At 46.5% G+C, this 22,678-nt stretch overlaps 5 protein-coding genes across 5 annotated transcripts; 1 reads left to right on the forward strand and 4 right to left on the reverse strand.

Annotated features, from left to right (window-relative positions):
* Positions 1-50: 50 nt before the first annotated feature.
* Positions 51-6,618, reverse strand: RhiXN_10469 (pectate lyase; the record flags this gene model as incomplete). The annotated part of the gene is made up of 32 exons (XM_043330285.1): positions 51-53; positions 109-235; positions 296-361; positions 413-516; positions 566-609; positions 666-793; positions 856-1,013; positions 1,065-1,171; positions 1,226-1,253; positions 1,305-1,429; positions 1,486-1,517; positions 1,570-1,590; positions 1,644-1,694; positions 1,748-1,819; positions 1,869-1,894; positions 1,951-2,036; positions 2,363-2,433; positions 2,480-2,554; positions 2,601-2,779; positions 2,841-2,910; positions 2,963-3,060; positions 3,140-3,427; positions 3,485-3,554; positions 3,606-3,704; positions 3,761-4,044; positions 4,106-4,172; positions 4,221-4,282; positions 4,335-4,638; positions 5,672-5,951; positions 6,005-6,192; positions 6,271-6,370; positions 6,444-6,618. The coding sequence occupies 32 exons, from the start codon at positions 6,616-6,618 to the stop codon at positions 51-53; spliced, it is 3,588 nt and encodes a 1,195-aa protein (XP_043184382.1).
* A 935-nt stretch (positions 6,619-7,553) lies between these two features.
* On the forward strand, positions 7,554-8,477 carry RhiXN_10470 (pectate lyase; the record flags this gene model as incomplete). The annotated part of the gene is made up of 5 exons (XM_043330286.1): positions 7,554-7,595; positions 7,646-7,727; positions 7,801-7,900; positions 8,088-8,167; positions 8,221-8,477. The coding sequence occupies 5 exons, from the start codon at positions 7,554-7,556 to the stop codon at positions 8,475-8,477; spliced, it is 561 nt and encodes a 186-aa protein (XP_043184383.1).
* Positions 8,478-9,283: 806 nt separating this feature from the next.
* RhiXN_10471 (MYND Zn-finger protein) lies at positions 9,284-9,919 on the reverse strand (the record flags this gene model as incomplete). The annotated part of the gene is made up of 1 exon (XM_043330287.1): positions 9,284-9,919. One exon carries the CDS (start codon positions 9,917-9,919, stop codon positions 9,284-9,286), a length of 636 nt encoding a protein of 211 aa, XP_043184384.1.
* A 417-nt stretch (positions 9,920-10,336) lies between these two features.
* RhiXN_10472 (Jacalin-like lectin domain protein) lies at positions 10,337-18,801 on the reverse strand (the record flags this gene model as incomplete). Its single annotated transcript, XM_043330288.1, has 28 exons — positions 10,337-10,394; positions 10,449-11,134; positions 11,186-11,206; positions 11,247-12,616; positions 12,664-12,840; positions 12,893-12,995; positions 13,243-13,301; positions 13,530-13,638; positions 13,692-13,713; positions 13,763-13,866; positions 13,919-14,367; positions 14,416-14,730; positions 14,791-14,839; positions 14,893-14,964; positions 15,029-15,084; positions 15,145-15,167; positions 15,229-15,637; positions 15,689-15,704; positions 15,753-15,837; positions 17,138-17,244; positions 17,307-17,515; positions 17,576-17,890; positions 17,966-18,017; positions 18,076-18,147; positions 18,228-18,284; positions 18,336-18,354; positions 18,420-18,636; positions 18,687-18,801. 28 exons carry the CDS (start codon positions 18,799-18,801, stop codon positions 10,337-10,339), a joined length of 5,346 nt encoding a protein of 1,781 aa, XP_043184385.1.
* Positions 18,802-19,349: 548 nt separating this feature from the next.
* On the reverse strand, positions 19,350-21,843 carry RhiXN_10473 (Jacalin-like lectin domain protein; the record flags this gene model as incomplete). The annotated part of the gene is made up of 12 exons (XM_043330289.1): positions 19,350-19,395; positions 19,458-19,578; positions 19,636-19,828; positions 19,881-20,054; positions 20,105-20,328; positions 20,379-20,702; positions 20,756-20,810; positions 20,870-20,941; positions 20,995-21,051; positions 21,101-21,594; positions 21,647-21,662; positions 21,724-21,843. 12 exons carry the CDS (start codon positions 21,841-21,843, stop codon positions 19,350-19,352), a joined length of 1,896 nt encoding a protein of 631 aa, XP_043184386.1.
* Between the last annotated feature and the right edge of the window lie 835 nt (positions 21,844-22,678).

Below are 22,678 nucleotides of genomic sequence, written 5' to 3' on the forward strand. Positions count from 1 at the left end.
TTGGTTAGGCTTCATTAAGCGCCGATGCTACAACGCATATTACCTGTCCATCACTAACCATATCAATGGGATTAGCCTCTGTGGTATGTGGGCGAAACAGAAACTAACCGATGAATCCGAGCCATCGACTGTAGGTCGTGGGAAGGATTCCAGTCGCTGTCGATTAGGATTAACCGGGAAGCACCAATTAAATTCAGCCCAACGCCGCCCGCTTTCGCGCTCAGGAGAAATAAAACTACGCCCGAAAATATAGTTTTGAGGATTTTATGAGAGGCTCCTAACATACGCGACTTACATTTTCGACTGCTTGGCTTGGTTAAATTCGTCAACAAGTTGCTGGCGTTTGGTCACTGCAGTGGAGCTGAAGACCAGCGTTTAGTCAGTCGTGACTGTGATCAACTGTGGAACGTACCCATCCAAACGACTATAGGTATAATACACGCTACGGCAGTATGCCTCCACAATGTTCAGTGTCGACGTGTAGTGAGATACGAGTATACATTTCTCTTCTGTTGTCTGAATCAATGTGAATAAAAGTCATACGGGTTGTAATAAAGTGGCTCACTTGTCGCAACTGTTTAAGAAGAGTGGCAAGTGCAATTAGTTTACCTGGAATAATAGGGCGTTAATTTATCACAAGCTCCAAACTTGAGTTGTGCACCCACCACTCAAAGTAATGTCATCCGGAGCTGCCCCAGGCGGTAAAAGCCCCAAAGCTTCCTGAACAAGTGTCCGGGTCGTCTTCCCATTTTCGGCACCAGCGCCTTTGTCCGGTTTGGCAAGCATAATCGGACTATTGCATATCTTGGTCAAGGTAGTTATCAAGGCAAGTGAACGAGCAGTAGGCCCATGAACCAAATCTTGAACATGGTCGGGCGAAGGATCTTTTGAAAGACCGACAGCTGTAGTGCCGTAGGCTGTACGAACAAGACGTATTCGGTTTTAGGAGGGAGGTAGTTGGTAAGGATATCTGCGGTCCTTCTCAACACAAATGATTTGGCGAGCTCATTGAGCTGAGTACGACGAGTGAGTCTAACATAACCATACCATATTGAGACACTCACCTGCGCAGCTCGTGCCGCCCCGAGCTCGATATCTTTTGCACTCGCTTCGGGAGACCGACTCTTCAAAATAGGCGTTTCGTAAATTCTACGAAAGCGCGGGTACTCCTCTAAACATCACGCCGTGATTAGTGCGATAGGCTGGGATTCGATTTTCTACATACCAAGCATCCCGGAATTACAAAAATCTGCCTATTGCGCCGAGCTCAGTAGGTATTCACGCAATAGACGCAATGGACCGACCATAGCATGAAACTCGCCCAAATCATTCTGAATAGGTGTACCTGACAAAATTATTCGTCGAGGTGTTCGTTTTAGGGCTTCGAACATTTTGGTAGTTTTAGCTTGAGCAGACTTGAGACGGTGACCTAACAACAGTCGTTCAGTTGTGTTCGAGTTCTATGAAACGTCAATTTGAGCCAACCTTCGTCGCAAACAATAAGTCCAATAGGCGGGCTACGTGCCACCGTCAATAATCAGCCTTTAAATTCTCAGATGAGCAACTTACGTGCAGTAAGTTAAATCGTCGCTATATGCGAGCCAAATCAGTCACAAAATAACGAACTCCAGTGTACTACATACATGACCGTTCGAAGCTTCTCATAGCCAATAATCAGCACGTGGTGTATTCTCCTGCTCTGGAGCGTTAGCTGAAGGCAAAGCTCGGATAGTGAGATTTGGCGTACGAGTTCATAAATTGTTTGATATTGTTCTTGTCCTTGTCTCCCACGAATACCCTAAGGCGGTCTCGACCAAGCCTAGTCAAATATATCAACCGATGAGAATTAGTTGGGTACACAAACGCACCATTTTATGAACTCTTTTCTCCAGTTCTGAAAGAGTGGTATCAACAATTGCGCTGATCTGATCCACGAATAAAGATCCTTACATTGACTAACGACACTGGGCACACAATTAATGCCTTTCCAATTACCCCTGGCACAGCGCCTGATGGGCTGTAGTACGGGTTCTGGCCTATTGAGCAGGAATCAGTCATGATGGAGTGTATCTCTTAATGCATATTACTTGCGTAACAGCGTCCAGACAAGGGCAATCGTCTAAAATTTGACTATGGGCACAAAGCACTCTTAATCAACGGGTTACATACCTGCAAAGTTTTACCCAACCCCCTTCAACAATATGTACACGAGCGGTCAGAGGAAACCGCGACACACATTTCATCCGCAAGGATACAACCATGTTGCTCCCGGGTCCTCATTCCCATCACACTCTCATACATGAATTGAATCCCTGAGAGGACTTAGTAAGCCATTCATTGCGAAGGACAATAAAAAACCAACCTTCTCGTTGATGAGGACGCAAAAATTTAGTTAGCATCGGATCGACTACTACTGGCACTACCGGGAGGTTTCTACAATATAATATTAGCAGGTCAAGCTATACTTAGTATTACCTACTTGGTGTTATATTTCTTCTGGTGTGCCTCATTCGGAGTTGGCATGACAAGAGCTCCATCTGCATCCGGGTCGTACCTATCGAAAAATAGCATGGTTATAAGGTAGTGGTAGAAGAACTCACAAAGGGCCAGGGGGCTTCTCTTTCTTCTCTGGAGCAGCATAGAACGAACGAGGAGCAACATAAGTGGAATTGGCGGCGATAGGTGCCAGGCTGGTCGATGTTCCGGGGGGCGAGTACCCAGGCTCGAAGCAGGTCTTTGATTCGAGGTCTTCCATAGGCACTGGAGTCTGAAGTTCCACCTAGACAATGATAATTTAATATTAGACAGAGCCTCGGAAATATGCGCTAGTTCATACGGACTTCGAGATTGTCTATCGAAAAGGTGACACCAGTGAGTGGCACCTCGGACTTCCACCTCATCGTCTTGAGCCTGGTCGATCGTTCTCAACTGAATCATAGCCCCATATCAAATTGATGCTTACAGGCGGCCCTTGTCATTGTAAAGCTTCATCGTATTGTTGGTAAGTTCGACGATTCCGAGCCTTCCCATGATTTGTGTTTCTTGGTCTGTCGTTTGCGCCTAGTACGAGTCAGTACATACAAATTCAAATCGTTGCAAGATCGTACCAATTGGAAGTCCAACAACCTGTTGCCCCAACTCCAGTTTCGACGGTCTTCATCGTGGGTGGCCTGAACGCACGATTGGTTGGTTTACGTGTCGCATTGATAGAGAATTTGGAAAGAGGTGCCCAGTAAAGGGCGAGTTGTGCCATTCTTGGCAGGAGATTTGCTCTTGACCGGGGACACTCATATGTAAGGTCGATTTCCGCCGCCGGTGCACCGTCAATGGCATCCTCGCCTGTCCCTTCGACCGAGACCACGCGAACTGTAGGGGGCCTAAATGATGCTGCGTATTCAACGCTGGACAGAGGCGCGTCGATTTCCGCCTAGTATGAGAGCCCTGGTAAGGTCGTGGGGTTTAAGTTTCCAAGAAATGTGCGTACTTCATGCCCTCCAACGATAATCACGTCCCCAAAATCTGGTGGGTCCCCCTTCCAAGCCTTGACTCCAACACTATAAGGAAATGACTCAGACGACGTATGAGTAAGAGCTTTCGATACGTACGTATGTCCTTCCTCGTTCACCAGCTTCAGCTGGCCGTCGGCCAGCGAAATAGCCCCTGATCCCTCCCATACTTTGTGCTTGCGGGCCTGTGGGCGGCGCCTGAGATATTCACCAGCGCTGAGTACGTGGGAGCTTAGAGGCTTATTCGGACCTACCAATTAGCAGTCCAATACAGACCTGCGGCCGATACCACAGATTGAGGTGGGGCTGCAGCCGGCTTCGCTTGGGTATTTGTGCGATCTACGCCTTTGCCCTTCGCATCTGGAATAGCTTTAGCCGCATTGGACAGTCGAGGAGTGTTGAACTTTGGTGCGACAAAGCCACTTTGACGAGGGTTGAGAGTGACCGACTTTGCGGCCGGTTGATACGATGACGCATTCCCGCCGAATATCTTACCAGACAAGAACTCTGTGGCAGGAACCTCCCTCTCTATTTGTACCTTAGAAACATTATAAACATTGGATGAATGGAGAGCGAGCAAACGACAGGTTTGTCCGTACCTCTCTGCCACCAAGTTTAATTTCCGCCCCCTCTACGAGCTCCCCAAGAATCTTCCCGCTACCGAGGCTATAGACTATAATTAGCATTTAAAATATTGTTAATTGAAAAGCATACGTCTTAGCCTCCTCATCCAGAAGCTCATAGGTTGAACCAGTAATGACTATTACACCGTCGCCCTAGACAAACAGCTTAGCAAATCAGAGAACATATGATTACGGAATCACACACATCCCAGGTCTTGTGCTTTTTTGTCTGGGGGCTCTCCTGCATCTCGCCGTCAGTAGTTGTCCAAACCAGATCCGAGGCAACGAACCAGAGTACTTGGTAATAGATCTTTTTGGCGTATGAAGTATTTGCTGAGTTTGGTTCTTCTTTCGCTCTTCCCATTGGGCTCCTCGCCTTCTCCAGCTTTTCGTTTGGATGGAGTGATAACATGGTATAATGGTGGCGGGAAGGCGCGTTCGAATTTCGATCATCAGCTCCAGGGACGTGTGTAATGTCACGTGGCACAGACGGCTTAGCAAAGTGGTTACTGCGATTGATTAGAAATCAATTCCTCTCTGAGGGCGTAGGTTCGAGTCCTACAGTCGTCGGATGTCGTTTCTTTCACATTGCCCGTTCTCCTATTTTACCTTGCCTTGACTTTTTGCTACCAGGGCCCTGGCCTGGCAAACTATGAAGTCACGTGGGCTCCATATTCGAAATCTCTGACTTCCAGCTAAGCTGAAGGCAGTGGGGTGACTTCTGCATTGAGCAGAATATGAATAGCAAACAACTTTGAGCATTGCCACCCTCTCAAGGTGAATGAAACCAGTAGACATCAATTGTGTATACACAATAAGTGCAAGTGTAGAAAACACGAGCATACTTTTACAGCAGTACAACATTAATCATAGATAAACGTTCAAGCAACCAGCACCAGGCAGGATAGACAACGTGAGCTTGAGCAAAATTGCGGAGGTCCATGTTTTATTAATATTATTCCTCTCAACTCCTTTGTACCAAAAGTATTATCAACGCGCATAGGTTATTTCTGTTTCAGTAACATAATTATGTATGTAATATTTGGAGCACTTGGGTTAACTACCACTAAGTCCGGTAGAATAGCCTATGAAACGTCATGGTTTAATAATCAAAATCTTTTTCCCATATATAACAGCCAGAGGATAATGAATTAGTATAGGTGATAGATACACCATTTCTCCCCTTTGGTCCCTTTGATTGATAAGTCAGTACATACGAAAGATGCGTATACCCTAATGGAATGCCGACTTTTCCGAATTGAAGTAATATGATCAGACCAATTCAAGGAACTGTCATGTGCTCTCCAAAACCATTTATAGAGCCAATTAAGTGCATACAAATAGAGTCATAATCGACGAAATGGCCCCAGCTAGAACTTGCAGCTGCGAATCGAAAGCACGACAGAGTTAGCGCTCGCATTAGAGGGAGGAAGGGGGAGGGGGGAACGAAGATAGCAAGAGAGAGAGAAAGGTTATGCCGAAGAGAAAGAAGAAAGAGAGAAGAGAGAGAAGAAGAGAGAAAAGATCAAACGGATCACTCACTTGGCATTCGACTTGTTCTCCGTCAGCATAGGAGGCTCCTGGCTCTTGTCGTTGCCCTGGTACGTGTTGCAGATCGACTTGACGCTTGTGTACGAGTTCGTCTTCGTGTCGATCGTCGCTACATCCCCGTAGTTCGAGTTCACGCCTGCGAGCACCTTGCCGTTGCGAGCGATGATGTTGCTGATCTGCACCTCGCGCTTCACCTGCGTGCTGCAGTTGCCGCACGATCGATAGAGCTTGCCGAAGTCCTGGACGCAGTACGAGTCGATCTTGACAAGACCTGGACGAGACTGATGAGGAAACTCCAAGCTCTGAGCTGGGATTACAACTCACCTCCCCCGTTGTGCTGAATGACCTTGTCGTCGGCGTTCTTGGCGCCTCCGCCGGTGATGGTGGTCGTACCGGAGCTCTGCCTGATGGTGATTGCGTCCTCGCATACGTCCTCGAACCAGACGTTGCGGATGGTGCAAGGTCCCTTGCAGTGGACGCCCTCGTTTTGGTTTTTGCCGATCACGGCATTGCTAGTGGATATATGCGCATGAGTATACATACGTGTGTGCATGTGATGGAATAAAGGCCGCAGACAGTAGGCTACTTACGATAGGGTAGCGCCGGACTCGAGCAGGAAGACAGCATCCTTGTCGCCACCTTCCTTCTGGCCACCGCATGTGACACCGCGGTGGTAGCGGAGGTTCTTGCCTGTGAGTACGTGGTTGAACGTTGTTTGAGTGAGCGTCGAGCAATGGTAGGCCTGGATGCAAGAACTGCTTACCGTCAAAGGACTCGCCGGCCTTGATGGTGCGAGCGGCATCGAACTTGACGTCGGTGGATGAAGATGGGTTCGGGAACGAGCAGCTGGCTGCCCGTTTTTCAGAAGGTGCAGCGAGCGCGGTTTGGGCAAGGACGCCGGCGATGACGGTCAAGGTAGCGAAAGAGATATGAACCATAGTATACTAGTAGTAGAGGTAGTAGAGGTAGTAGGGGTTTGAAAGACAGACTTGAGATAGTCTACAATTGGTATGGTAGTTGCAATCTGGTGCTGATGTTTAATGTGGATCTGCCTCTGTACTTATACAGCTCTAGAGCCAAGCGAAATGTTATTGCCAAGAAAAGTAGACTATCTAACAGTTCGAGCGTGTGTCGTGAACACCTTAAGCTCACTCGTGGTTCCACTGATTACTCAGTTTCAGTCCGGACCGTTGCATTTCATCACAATGTTATGACGTGTCGGTCCAATACATGGAGTGCAGTGCCTTGCATTTGCCCACTTTTGACTCTGCCATAACCACCATCGTGAGCTTCACACTCACCGAAACCATACCCCGCGCTGCAATCCAGCCAGGTGATGCCTTTTGGATATCATGCGTTACAAATTGCATCTGTATGGTTAATTTATATCGGGGTTCGGCATGGTTGTATAAGGTTCTTCCACGGTCGCTTAAGTTGAATTATTTCATCAACAAATCAAATATATACACGCTTGTTTCCACCGATTACTGTTTCTTACCATCTTGTGCCCTTTTACTCTGAAAAATCAAACAATCAAGCACTGTGAGAAGGATGAAAATAGCGACACGTCAAGATTGGCTTGGCATGACGAAGGAAAAAAGGCGCGCTGGTCGCCGTCGCGAGCACTAAGCGACCGTGCCCGCTGAATCCGCTGACTTTGGACAATGAGATAATTCGTGGGTACCATGTGCAACGGGCCGTTGAGGCTCGTTCATAGTCGGTGATAGCTCAGGGGTGGAGCGTACTATAGTCTTGGATGACTATAAAAGTAGGACGCGGATTACACTGTGAAGCATCATCAGTTCAGTCTCACAACAAGAACAGCTTGCTTGACTACCTCTACTACCTCTACTACCTCTACTACTAGTATACTATGGTTCATATCTCTTTCGCTACCTTGACCGTCATCGCCGGCGTCCTTGCCCAAACCGCGCTCGCTGCACCTTCTGAAAAACGGGCAGCCAGCTGCTCGTTCCCGAACCATCTTCATCCACCGACGTCAAGTTCGATGCCGCTCGCACCATCAAGGCCGGCGAGTCCTTTGACGGTAAGCAGTTCTTGCATCCAGGCCTACCATTGCTCGACGCTCACTCAAACAACGTTCAACCACGTACTCACAGGCAAGAACCTCCGCTACCACCGCGGTGTCACATGCGGTGGCCAGAAGGAAGGTGGCGACAAGGATGCTGTCTTCCTGCTCGAGTCCGGCGCTACCCTATCGTAAGTAGCCTACTGTCTGCGGCCTTTATTCCATCACATGCACACACGTATGTATACTCATGCGCATATATCCACTAGCAATGCCGTGATCGGCAAAAAACCAAAACGAGGGCGTCCACTGCAAGGGACCTTGCACCATCCGCAACGTCTGGTTCGAGGACGTATGCGAGGACGCAATCACCATCAGGCAGAGCTCCGGTACGACCACCATCACCGGCGGAGGCGCCAAGAACGCCGACGACAAGGTCATTCAGCACAACGGGGGAGGTGAGTTGTAATCCCAGCTCAGAGCTTGGAGTTTCCTCATCAGTCTCGTCCAGGTCTTGTCAAGATCGACTCGTACTGCGTCCAGGACTTCGGCAAGCTCTATCGATCGTGCGGCAACTGCAGCACGCAGGTGAAGCGCGAGGTGCAGATCAGCAACATCATCGCTCGCAACGGCAAGGTGCTCGCAGGCGTGAACTCGAACTACGGGGATGTAGCGACGATCGACACGAAGACGAACTCGTACACAAGCGTCAAGTCGATCTGCAACACGTACCAGGGCAACGACAAGAGCAGGAGCCTCCTATGCTGACGGAGAACAAGTCGAATGCCAAGTGAGTGATCCGTTTTGATCTTTTCTTCTTTCTCTCTTTCTCTCTTTCTCTCTTTCTCTCTTTCTCTTTCGGCATAACCCTTTCTCTCTCTCTTGCTATCTTCGTTCCCCCCCTCCCCTTCCTCCCTCTAATGCGAGCGCTAACTCTGTCGTGCTTTCGATTCGCAGCTGCAAGTTCTAGCTGGGGGCCATTTCGTCGATTATGACTCTATTTGTATGCACTTAATTGGCTATATATACACAATAAATTCCTTTCTTTCTTACGAGGAAATCTCTACAATGCTGGTCCTTTTAGTTTCAATTCCACTTTAGAAGACCTCGGAGGGAAACAACTTTTGATTAAAACTGCCGGCATTGCGCGATTTTGACGTTTTTATGTTCGTAGGAGGAAAATATATTGCCCACGCCCATTTAGCGCCCTCCGCTGACCCCTTCGAGTAGCTTCGGCGGCACTAACTTATGAATAACACAAAATCATGAATATAAAAGAAATCTACGTTTGTATTTCCTCGCCCAACTACTTGGTGACCCATGTAGTTCTATTTTCACCAAACTCCATAGGGTACTGATGACCCCCAAGATAGCAACAAAAGCAAAAGAGGTTCGACATACAAGAAGGTACAAATTAAAATGCTAGATAATAATTTCATGTAAGGCAAATGCATCCAATTATTAGAGGCTACTTGACGTACCAATAATGAACCAAATACTAGCGACACATGCCCCAACTTGAGTGCGTCTATCGAACACGCTGGCCAGGTTTGCTCTTGGCGTTCACCTGAGGTTTACTCTTTTCTTTTTAGCCCGCTTGACTCGTTCCGAACCAGTGTCCTCCCGAGTATCAACCAAAGCGTCCCAAACCCATTTGTAGGATGAGACCTGCTCATAAACGTACCCGAACGTCGAGGCTGGGGAGTTGTATCCTTGTCTTTTTTCCACCAGAGCTTCCCGCTATCCTTGCTGTCACGGTCACGCGCGTCGAAGTGATCCCAGACACTCCGGGGGCCCGTTTTTCCTTCTTTGGGAGGTTGAGCATGTTCTTTGTACGCGGCCTCAAATTCGTGAAGCCGAGCAGCCAGATCACCAAAGCTTTCTGCGGCATTGCCACCCATAGCATAAGAGAAACCGAGAACTAGCATGGACAATATACCAATCCACTTGACCAAGAAAAAAACTAGATTGATGGCACTTCGTATCGTTCGATAGACAGACACGATCGTGAAGTATAGGGCCAAGAATGATAAAAGCGAAGGCACGAGCGACTTCAGAGCCTCGGTAGAGTCGGGGTCAGAAGGATGAGTTAGAGCATAAGAAAGCGTATTGATAGTTGAGGCAAGTGAGGAAGCCAGGTTTAATAACAAGTGAAAAACAAAAGGTGGGAGATGAGGTTGTAAGAACTCGAGTAGCGGTTCGAAATCCATGCTGAAGCAACGCTAGGGAGTTGATAGGTGAGTTTATAAAAATTTGTTACAAGCCACATCTACCTAAATATACATACCTATAGGAATACTAATGTGGTTCGTGTACGTGCGACGGTGGTCGGGTAAAGAGAGCTAGGACAACTGGGTTCAGATTTGGTCATAACACGTCGACTAGTCCCTGAGTCGCTGATGTAATCAGACCTAAGTTGGTTTGTTCTGTACTTTTCCAAACGTTACCTGCCCAGGAATTTCTGCGGTAATACTGATAAAGTGAAGTCAAATGTCTATAATCCAACAAAAACTATTATATTCATTCCAAAAACACTGTACTACGGAGAAAGCCTAAATCATAACCTGAAATGCAGAAAGATCGTAGTCGCCCAAGTCATTAAAAGTGGGTATGATGTGAACCAACACCTATATAGTTTCGGGAAGACACTCGTCCCCATGACCGTTAATCCAATGTTTCTTCTGACTATAAAGAATATGTAAGTACGTAGTTCAGCCTATATCTACAAGGAACACGTACCAAACTTCGTCACAGTACTTCGTGCGCCTGCACCCACTGCATGTCTTGAGATCGGATCCATCACTTGGATTGTGGCACGCAGAGCACATGTACTGGGCAATTGGCACAATCTGCTCGTCGATGAATGGCTTACGATCAAGCGGGCAAGGAGATACGACAGGGATCTGAGGGGAAATGGCGACGGGTGTAATCGGCGTGATTGGAGAAGGCTCGATAGATGACATGCCGGGGATACTAAGAGAATTGGAAAGGTTGTTCGAAATAGCTGAATTGGGAGCACCCTCCATCCAAGCTGCTAACCCCACATATGCTTGACGCAGCTCCTCCTCTTGGCGGGACTTATCCACATCTACAACAGGAATCAATGCACCCGAAGGATGGACGAGCGCCGGAATATCCAAAGTGGATATATAGGTCGGAGGTCGACCGCTGAAGCCAAAGTCCATTTCAGGCTCGAGTTCGTCGTGAAGCCCCTCTTCAACATCATGAGGATGATTGTGGGTGTGTTCAGGTTCACCCACGGGCGCCCTTCGATCGAACTTCCTGAGTAGAGTATCCCACTCCTGCTGGGCACTCTCCCAGTTGGGTATGATGGAGTTGATTACAAGACGGGAGTGTGTTCTGGGTATTTCCGAATATAAGGTAGTATAGAGTTGGTCAACGATCTCCTGTTGAGAAATCAATGACTGGAAGATGTTTAGCTAGTTATTCGCACAGATGAGTAGACATAATCTTACCTCGAGCTCCCGAACGGGTCCCTTCAAGAACGATGGTCAAGATAGTCTCCATAAGTAAGACACTCTTGTGCAACCTGTAGTCTAATGGCGCACTCCGCGTATATGACCTTGCATCTTCGAGCGCGCTGGTCAGATATACGACAGCCTCAGTGTAGTACTTCATAGTCCGACGGGGCGAAAGTTCTTCATCTTCATCTGAATCCTCCGTGTTATCATTTGATGGCTTCACTCTACCCATTGGGGGGCCAGATGCAGTCTTCAGTCGGTCTATGCCAAGTTTATATGCACATTCCGACGCAACTTTGTGCAATCCCAATCGAATATAGTTCGACGCGCCCTCGCACAAAAGGCCTCGTTTCGCCAATTTAAGCCTTTCAGCGGTGGGCATACGCTTGGCCGATGGGTCTCCTCCAGAGGAACTGGCTGCCAGAACCATGGCATAGTAGAAGAATGCGACATGAGAATCGGATTCAATCCTCTCGGAGCAAATTTGGCGCACGACAGCGTTTTGGCGAGTCAATAGAGCATGCTTGACTTCGATAACGTCGGCTGCCAGTCGTTCCCCGGGTATTCCCCTCATACGAATGGCATCTGCAGCAAGCGGTAGCGCATCTATAAACGAAGAAAAAGGCAAGCCTAGCTCCTCAAGTGGAATAAGTTCGCCATGTTTGTCACGGAATGCTCCCTGGGGGATACTGGACTCGGTCGATAGGATCAAGGGATATAGTCTCTTAGCAAGGGTGTACATATCCTTGTCTTCCAAAACCGTGGCCATCGCGTCTTGGAAGTCGTCTGTGGCGCGAGTGTTGACATATATGTCGCATGCCATTAACTGACCACCCATATGGATTTCCATGCGTTCCAGAATGTCGTCTGAGAGTTCCGTTTGGGCTGCTAAGGCAGCCCGATAGTACGCATTTGGATCCCAGGAAGAGCGCTCCTGTTCGGCACCCGAGGCATAAAGATCATTGAGAGCAAGCAATGCGTCTCCCCGAGTTGCGAAATTGGTGCTAGGGAAGTGAGCAATAATAAAGTGGACAGACGATGGATCGGCAGAGATGTTGAAGTGCAAACGAGAGGACGTCGCTCGTAGGAATCCCAAAAAATGTGTTTGCATGGTGTGGGTGGAGTTGGGACGGTGTACTGCACGACTCAAAGCCTGTATGAGCGTATTATAATCGATACCATCGGATCGAAGGGTATCCAAGGAGGCGGCCGCGGTGTGTGTAAGAATGATGATGCAAAGCTCATGAACCCTAACGGATTCGGCATCTGAGCGAAGGAGGAGTAGCAAAGTACGCGTAGTACGATGCGCGATGTCTGTCAAGACCGGCTGAGACGCGTGATGGACGATTGTAACAATTGATTGGAGCGCAGGGATTCGACAATCCGGCGTTGTAGTGATCAAGCGAATGATATTAATCAAGAACCCTGTCCAGAGAGTTAGTAAGCGCGCTCTATGGCTTCGAGTTTCTTACCAGTATCATACAAGGCCTGCCTGGCTCGAGACTCAGTCCAGATCCTTCCCCATATGAGGGCAAGGGCACCAAGCGCCAGTGGGTCCTTGAGGTGATCGGTATACGCTTTTTCAAGACGAGGATATACTTTATGAGGCGAACGGGCAACCTGGCGTAATCCAGACTTGGTAGTAAGATCTTCGCAAAGTCAGAGAGGGTTGGTACAGCCCCAGACTATGTCCACACCCACCAGGCAGCTTCAGGTTGGTTCGTATCACTTCCACTGTGGCCAGCCAGTCACTGACCATAGATATCTGCTTTGCGAGGGGAGAGGTATCAGCCATCGAGTGCGTCTAATCAAAGGGTTCAGTCAACCCAGTTGGGTGTATATGAGGGAGTGGTCGCGTTGGGTCTTCACAATAACATTTACCACGTGATTTATATTACCTGAATTTATTGAGCCGTATTGGAAAATAAGAGACACGTGACTAAACAAATATTTTGTGTTTTCCTCGCCAAAGCAACGTAAACTATGACTATAGTTGTGCATCGTTGGATTCACCCATGTGGCCACGGGCGAAGAACCATTTTATGACTCACATGCATACGGAACACTTCCTTGGAATAAAACCAGCTGGTGCCAAGAACATACTCTCCGGCTGAATTGAATTAAAGACCTCTCGATTTCGACACTCGCGTCCAGCGCATACATCTCGTGTAATCTACCACCATAAATAAAGCATTCTTATCCAAAATGATAGCATAAAACAAGAGACTATGACATATCCGGAGTCCAGGCAAACATCACCCCGTTCAATCTGGATTTATCGCTGAAGCACCGAACCATTTTAGCGCCAGTTCACGACAGAAACCACAATCTTGCTCACCTTTTACCAAGTATGTATTGCAAGCGATGGTATCGCCCAGCTTTGTCGATGGGGGCCTGGGTGGAGAACGACCGACCGCTTCCTCCACCGTATATATCACTCGTACGACCTTGAGCAATGATACGTGAAGATGAAATTCATGCCCAGCTAAATACGGCTTACCTCGGTTAGTTCCAAAACATAACTGAGTTAAGAAGCGGTCGTTATATTTCCCCGAAACAGAGACAACATACTCTCCATCTCTAAGCTCGAATTGATGATGGCTACTCCCGGATCCCCCATGAAGTACTGATTTTATCTTCTCACTTTGACTATTTCGCGTATCTCTGTATATAAACTTATAAGATATGAGTAATAAACTATTAAATCTAGTAAAGACCGTCACCTACCTGAATCCCATCGATGCCATCATCTCCTGACCATATTTCCACACTCGATATGTGCATGGAACTCGAGTTTCCTATCAACGCACGATCATTGAAGCCCGTTCCGTTGTGAGTTTTTGCGCCAAAATAGTCGGAGTACACGTCGTTTTCTTTAGGCACGCTTCGTAGAAAATCACAGCGCCATATTCCCTGTTTAGTCGCATCGTCCATATATGTTTGGGGCTCGTAAAAAGTAGTACTAACATTGACTCCGGTAACCAAATAGTCCCACTCGGAATGCTTCTTGGTACTTGTCGTCAAACCAACCAAAATACCACCCTTGCTCCTTGAAATGACCGGAGTCCCTTCGAGGGAGCCGTATATGACAGAGCAACGCCCCATATTTGTGATAAACTGTATTCCCCGAAGCCATTCACCGTCAGCGCAGGTCAACATTTCGATAATGTGTTCCCCTAAGTAATACGTTTAGATATACTCTTTAGCATAGGGTCAACACAGACCTTCGGTCAGTGTGAACATATGGTGGTTACCTCCATCCTTGCCACCTCGGGATATCACACCATCGAAGTAGTGAGTCGAAAGTCCGATGATATGGGCTGTCCCACGAATCTCCACCCTCCAAATTGTTTTTGAAGCGTTGACAGTATCATCGTTCACCTTGCACAAGTAACTAATTGGGGCGACAGTGAGGGGAGGAACGTAAGTTAACCTTTCAGCATATAGGTTGGTAAGCTGCGCTTGTAGCTCGTTGGGAAGGAGTTTGAGGGTTGGTAAGACTTCGACAACTTTAACTGGTCGCCACTCAATGGGTGGTACTGGTAATATTCAATCCAGATATTAGTGTAAATTATTTGCCTGAAATACGAAGCACCCACCATCTATCATAGCTGACGCCTCGTTCCATCCCGCGTAGCTCGTAGCACCCTGATATCCATAACCATTATAAACCGTGCAGATATTAAGGTAAGATGTCTAACCTTTCTTGTCACATTGGCCGTATTAATTGTTGGCAAATGGGTAAGGCTGTAGTCCAAAGTTCCAGGTAGAAGCTTAAAAATGGTTGTGTGCATATATGCTTGAACAAGGATAGTCGTTTTGGAGTAGTAAACTCACTCGAGAAAAGTTTGCCTCTGTGTCCGTTAATGACAGAGAGTATCCCATTCTACCTCCTGTTCGCCAATGAAACCATTAGAACCAGTACCCATAGCCATCCGCGACCGTAAGCGTACTAACCAGTGGTACTACGTCTCCCCTAGTCAAATTGGTGATAATTTGAGCCTCCGGTTATTCTGTAACAATCCGATCACACTAACCAACGACTAAGGGCACGGTAGACCTCATGGAACTGTTCGAACCTGGTTGGCCTCTTCAGCGCTTCTTCAATTGCTGTTTGAAAGTCTGAAGTCGCAATGAGGTCCTCAGCCTGTATTTGAACACGGAGCCGCGAAACAACTGTTCTTCTCGTGACCCAGGCCCCTGCTGCATTATGGCGGTTCTTTACATCTATACGGGACGCAATCCAGGGCGATAGTGTTGCAACTGCGCCAATTGACCATCCATGATGAACATAGTTAGATCCCCGTTTAGTATGAGTATTGACTACTTCAACGAATGTGTCATTCTTCTCCTCAATATAGGGAGATGATCCAATAACGTAAGAGGCTACTTGGAGTGCTACAACCTGAGGTCCGTCCATGTTGTCCACCCGAAAGCCGTAAAGCCCTAAACGTACAATTCAGCAGCGCAGCTGAAGCTCCCATTCAACGTACATACACCGATTGTTTCTCAACTATAGACTCTGAGCAATACGCTTTTGTAATGGTAAACATAAACTCACTGTCTTGTCGTATTCGCCTAGAATGTTTGCTTCTGGCGAGAGTGTTATGCTACTATCGCTTGAATCGCTAGTATAGCTGAATGGGCTGAGACTCATTCTTAATTAGATTATAATTTAAAGCAATGGGATTTATTATGTTGTGGTATAAGTAGTTTGTGTAAAACAAGTTGTATCGCTTGGTTGGTGGCAAGGTGACGAAGGTTGGTTTGTATCTTATACCACGTGACCCTACTTGAAGGTTGACAGATGTTTATCCAGCGATCCTAAAGGAAATCCTGGTGTTTGGCTCTAACCGATCTTGGGGCCCCACGGTCACATAACGCGGTCCGAACGTTATACAATAACAAGAAGCCCCAACTGCTCTTGTCGAATAGCCCCCAATTGATATCTGAAATCGGAGATCAAGGAACTATAAAGGGCTCGTGGCTAGTGTGGCTCGATGCGACTTCGGTTCGATCACGAGGCCGGAGGTTTCGTTTTCCTATGTTATGTAATATCATCTTCTCTCTCAATTGCGCAAAGTCCGTGTATCGGGTAGGAACATAATGCCAGCAAGCCTCAGTTGCTCCGTAACAAATAGGGTCCAATATCAAGCAAACTAAGTCACATGAAGCTGACAGGAGCATAAACCTACTTTTGCCTGAAGTCAGAAATAACCAACCTTTCTTATAGTACCAGCATATGCTTGACACTTGTGTAGCCCCGTACATTATGCGAAAGCTTTCTGGAAACCGAAAATTCCTCATTCGATTCAACCTATAATCACGAGATGAACCAGAACAGTTTCAAGGATGCGGAGTCCAAACAAACATAACGCCGTTCAATCTATTGCTTCTTTAGGGTTGGGCAGCGTCACTTTTCAGTTATATCTAAAAATATGCTCTTTACTGGCCTTTTTCCAAGTATGTACTGCAAACGCAGGCTTTTACCAGATTTATCAAAAGGGGCCGTCGCCGAGAATGGCTTGCCATCTCCTCCACCATACATGTCACTTGCCCGGCCTTCAATTACCACTATATTAGATGCGTCTTACCTGATCCCTTACAAATGACCCACCTAGATTGGTTCTAAAGCACAGCTGTGTTAGGAATTTTTCATTGTACCTCCCTACGATAGAGGTAATGTACTCTCCATCTCTTAAATCCAATGAGGAGCGAGTCCCGCCGAGCCCACCGTGACGTGCCGTACGTATTTCTCCCGGGTTATTCTGCGCGCCAGCTGTATCTGTATATGTGAGCTTTCAGAAATTTGAATGCGTCCCTCCACCATCAGTTCGTAGTATTTTGATTAATGATAATGCTTTACTAACCTGAATGCTATCAATCTCGACACCGGCCCAAAATTCTACTCTTGAGATACACATGGTACTCGAGTTTCCCACTAACGCGCGGTCGTTGAACCCACTTCCATGGTGAGTCCTTGCACCAAAATACTCCGAGAACACGTCGTTTTCTTTGGGTGCATGTGGTATTAAATCATGGCGCCAGATGCCCTGATCGAAGTGAATTATTCAGTCTAAAGCGGGCTGACCGATGGTGAGGTAAGACTACTTACCCGGAATGAGGTGGCCAAGTATCCCCGTGTAGGATGTACCTTGCTAGTCACTGATAGGCCTGCCAAAATTCCACCTTTACTCCTTGCAATAGTTGGAACACCTTCAAGTGTTCCATATATGGCGGAGCATCGTCCTTTATTCGTAATAAACTGCACTCCACGAAGCCCATCGTCATCACCACTAGCCAAAATTTCAACGATGTGCTCTCCTGAAATATAACTATAGTATCAGTCGCACACCAGAGTAAGTGCATGTAACCGTTACAAACCATGGGTAAGTGTGAATGTATGTTTGTTGGCCTCATCCTTGTCAAGTTGCGGTATTGCATCGCCGAGATAGTCGACTTCAAACCGATCAATGTTATCCGAGCTATGAGTTATTATCCTTGAAATCGTCTTTGAAGCATTACTTGTGTCATCGTGTATTTGACATTGCCAACGTATCGGGTTGATTGTGAGAGGGGGAACGTAGGATAACCGTTCATTGTACAGGTTTGTGATTTGTACTTGAATGTCGTCAGCGAGAAGGCTAAAAATTGGAGCGACTGCGACAATTTTGATTGTCTGCCATTCCGAGGTAGGAGCTACTTGCATTAAAGTGGTCGGTTACCATTAACCTGGCTCCGACCTCGATTACGCCTCCATAGGAATATACATACCGTCCATTATAATCCACCTTCCGTCCTCCCATCCTGCGCTGGTGGCACCTCCCTTTATGATGGGAAACTCAGTTCAGCTAATTAAATGAGCCAAGTTAATCCCCACATACATATCTACTAATACGTGCGGTTTTGATTGTCGACAAGTGGGTGAGACTATTATATACGTTCGTCTTTGGGAGCTAAAAGTAGTAGGATGATACAGTATCAGATTATCGTGAAAGGAGGTCAACGAGAGATGACTTGAAAGATACGGGCTTACCTGGTCGAAGTTCACTTCCGTATCCGTCAAGGTTAGAGAAGATCCCATCTCGATTTCCTGGATATGAGTTAATGATCAAATGACGGCCAAAACGGGCAAGTAATATACCAATGGTACCACATCTCCCCTATCAAAGTAAAACGCATTATATTAGTCAGTGGCTGGGTAGCACTTAACGTAATATAGGCTAACCAACGACTCATTGCGAGGTAAACGGCTCGGAACCTTTTATACAGACTTGGTTTTTCCAGTGCCTCAATAATTGCTCTTGCAAATTCCGGTACTGGAGAAAGATCCTCAACCATCACTTGCACTCGCAGACGTCGGGCCAGTGTTCGCCTCGTCATCCACTTTCCTTTCTCGCTTAGCCGGTTCTTTGCATCTATACGTGACAAAATCCAGGGTGAGACTGTTTAACCGCATCGATAGACCAGCCATGATGGACATAGTTGGCTGTACGCTGATCGTGTGTGGCAATCAGCTCGGTGTGTACGCTATTGACCTCTTGAATGAAAGGCATTGCCCCATTGGCATATGTTGCTACTTGGCGAGCCGAGACCTGAGGTTCATCCATACTGTCCACTCGAAAGCCGCAGAGCCCTGGTTGGCGAGGAGTCGGTAATGGCAATATAGCGGATTTAACATCTCTGTACGTAGTACTTACATCCGCTGTCATTTAGCTTTTTATGCTCAGCTACTGCGTTGCGCGAGCACTAAAAGCAAACGCTCACTTTTTGATGACTCCCCAGAAAATCTACCAACTGTGGGGATATCGGCGCGTTATTATTGTCAGGACCATCAGTTTGCGCGAGGTGAGTATCCATATTATAATTGAAATAAAAAGAACCTGATCTGGGATCTTACGATCGAGGGTTGCGGGTACGTCGTTGTCACTCTGAGATCACGGCCCAATCAGACCCCACAGACTGACTAGCATTGTAATAGTAAACCATAGCCACAGTCACGACGCGACCATTTGATATATGTGTTTCCAATGGGTAATGGTCCTTGAATGTTGCTTGGCCCTATAACAATTGCGCATATTATTACATAGTAGTTCCGTATATTTAAACACAGGTAATAAAGGCTTTTTTTCTATTACCCAATAATACTTTGACTAAATTATAGGGGAGTCCAAGCAAACACAACCCCATTAAGGAACGTATCGCTAGCAGTGTGCCCAGATTAGTTACGGGAATAAATTTCAATTTGTACAAATCGTAATCTTACCATTTTCCACATATGTACTGCAGCCTCATGCGGTTCCCTTCATGATCCTCAGGGGAAGAAACTGAGAAAGACTGAGATTCTCCGGTCGATTGTCCCACTCCAAATACATCGCTAGTCCGTCCTGTAGTCATAATGCATACACAGTTCAAACATTAAAGGACGTGGGATTATCACTGACCCCGATTTGTTATAAATGTTAGTTGGGTGATTCGACTGTTGTCATGCCTTCCAGAGATACCAAAGATATGCTCTCCTGAACCAAGAACAAACGGAGCCTTTTTAGAGCCTCCCATACCCCCATGTCTATCGGACAGAATTCGGCTCCCTGCCTTGTTTTTACTGTCAACGTATGTAAACTGTTGGGGTGTGTGCTATGTTAGTACTCATAGCGCATCAGAAGCATTGTATATCAATGGTGTGTACCTGAATGCTATCAATAACCCCGGCGCTCCATACCTCGATTTGGGATATAGCTATATCTGAGTTCCGTACAACAATACGATCGTTGAAGGGTCGACCGTCCTTGGAACCGTAATAATCAGAAAATACATCGCACTCTTTTGGCACTCTATCGAAAACATCGTGGCGCCATATGCCCTAATTAATATGTAGCCTATTTATTAAGCAGAATATCAATATCTGTCCACTTTACTCGCCTGGATCTTGCTAAACAAATAGCCCAAATCATGCCGCTTTAATAGGCTGATAACACCAACCAAAACTCCTCCTTTGCTTCTTGCTATAGTTGGCGTGACTTGAGTCTCGCCCCCTCCAAGGTGAGGAGAACACCTCCCTAGGTTGGTAATGAATTGAAGCCCTCCAATATACTGCTGTTGGCTGTGCCATATTATCATTTCCGTAATATACTCCCCTAGAAGAGAAATTTCAGTTAATAATTGGTGCATTCTTCCCCAGACTTACCCTCTACAAGCTTGAATTCATGCACAGCCCCATACCCTTCAGTTCCTTCGTGCTTAATAGAGCATGTTTTGTCTGCATAAGTAAATCTCATGCTCCTGATCCAGTCAGATGTATAGACAGTAACGCTAGATATTTGCTTTGTGGCATGAGGTGTGTCCTCATAAGTCTTGCTAGAACTATCTCCGGGCCCAATCGTGATAGCTGGGACATAGGATAAACGCTTGGCATATAGCTCCAAGAGTCGTTCTTGAATCTTGGGTGGCAGAAGTTCTATCGTAGGTGCAACTTTTGTTATTCTGATCTGGCGCCAAGTAAGCGGGGATGCTTGCATAAAGTCCATTAATCACCGCAAACAACTAATACCCAAGTCAACTTACTATAACTCATGGATGGCCACACCTCTTTTCCCCAATTCGCAGAATTATTACCGTCCTGGTTTTTATAAGGTGGGATGAGACAACAACCTGTGATCATGCTCGAACCGAACAAACCTGTCTAGTTGTACGCCCAGTTCGAATCGTCATCAAGTAATAAGTGTCTCTCCAGTTGGCAGTAGCAGGAAGCTAAGAAACATTTTTATTTCGAAACCGTCGTAAGTTATATAATAGCACTTTACTTGAGATATATTGGATTCAAGATCAGTGAAGGTCAAAGATATACCCATATCAATTTCCTGTATGAATGAGTTAGAAGTATTGCTAGCGAGTGCCTAAATTTGATACTCCATACCAATGGTACCACATCACCCCTGGTAGATGAACCTCATCATCAACTGCATGCACCCAGAATTGGGTTGATTTGACTGACCACTTGTGAAATGTACAATAAACCGCTCTGAATTGCTGAAAAACTGTTGGCTGGCTCAGCGCCACTTCAATTTCATCTTGGAATTCTGAGGTAGGAACGAGATCCGTCAATGACACTTGCACGCTGAGTCGTTTGATCACAGTCCGCCGCGTAATCCAGGCTCCGCTATTATTGGGCCCATTTCGGGTGATAGTACGTGACAAAGTCCATGGAGAAATTGTTGAGGTTGCATCAATGGACCAACCCTGGTGGACATAATTCGTGTCACGCTCAGTCGTAGTGGCAATATTCTCGGTGAAAAAGTCATTTGTTTCTTGAACAAATGGCGGGTTAACTCCAAGAGACCTGGCTACCTGACGTGTGAGCCTTTTGGGGCCATTGTTATCGTCCACTTGGATGCCACACAGGTCTAGCGTTTCTTCAGTAATTAACAAACTGCTGACGGTTTAGGTCGCACATACATCCGATGCCCCTCAACTATTGGTAAATTAAAAGTTTAATTAGTCACACTCCTTAATGCTACAATAGCTTGGCTCACTAGGGTATCTTTGTCTTTGGAATTCTTCAAGGACGTTGAGGTAAAGATATCCGGTTCTGGATTTAGCTCAGGTGGACTTGAGTGAATAACGTAGTTATTACTATCGTGTCTCTGCGTCATCGAGAAATATTTCTAAGCTTCGAAAACAATGACCGCAGTATCGGGGGGTTTGTCGATCCAAAGGAGTCGTGGTCACCGTTTGATGATCAGGATGTGATCAGCTACCACCTAACCGCGCTTAGATTATAGCCACCCAAACGCTTATTTGAAATATAAACTGAGGTCTGGAGGTTTCGTGAATCAAACCATTTTTAAAAATCGGCATAATAGCACACCCATCACATACAGTCAACTCTCTCGACTCGCAAGTTGATGGTGCAAGTTTTGCGCTAAAACTGAATTTACCCCACACCCTATTTGGGTCTAAGCAATTCAGTCGCTGTCAATTAATCACGGTTATGGAGGTTTCCACTAGAGGGAGTTGGCTATACATGACAGCCCATAGTCAAGCCTAATTACCTATGCGTGTTCACTGCTTACGTTTTATTTAATCTGACCTGGTTGCGGATCCAAACAAACATCACTTCAGCGAGCCTCAAGTCCTTGCTGAAACCATACCATTCATCAAATCAGATTGGCATGTCACCAAGAAATATTAAACTTACTACATATATACAACACAAGAGAAATGTTCCAACTCTCGTGAATCCAAGGCTAGGAAAGCTTTGCCCTTCCTATCACCAAGCATTTCGCCTACGCGACCTTGAAAATACAAGCCCCGAAACGAACCTCACAGAGCTATATGTAATGCTACACCTTAATTAGCTAAGAAACATAGCTGAATAAGACGATATCCGTCGGATGTCTTGACGCAGTTATAATGGGCTCTCAGTCCTTAGTATCAAACCGATGAAATGGACCAACGGAACTTCCCCATTGCACTCAGTTTCTCTAT

This window comes from Rhizoctonia solani, chromosome 11 (genome assembly GCF_016906535.1).
Source record: "Rhizoctonia solani chromosome 11, complete sequence".
NCBI lineage: Eukaryota > Fungi > Basidiomycota > Agaricomycetes > Cantharellales > Ceratobasidiaceae > Rhizoctonia > Rhizoctonia solani.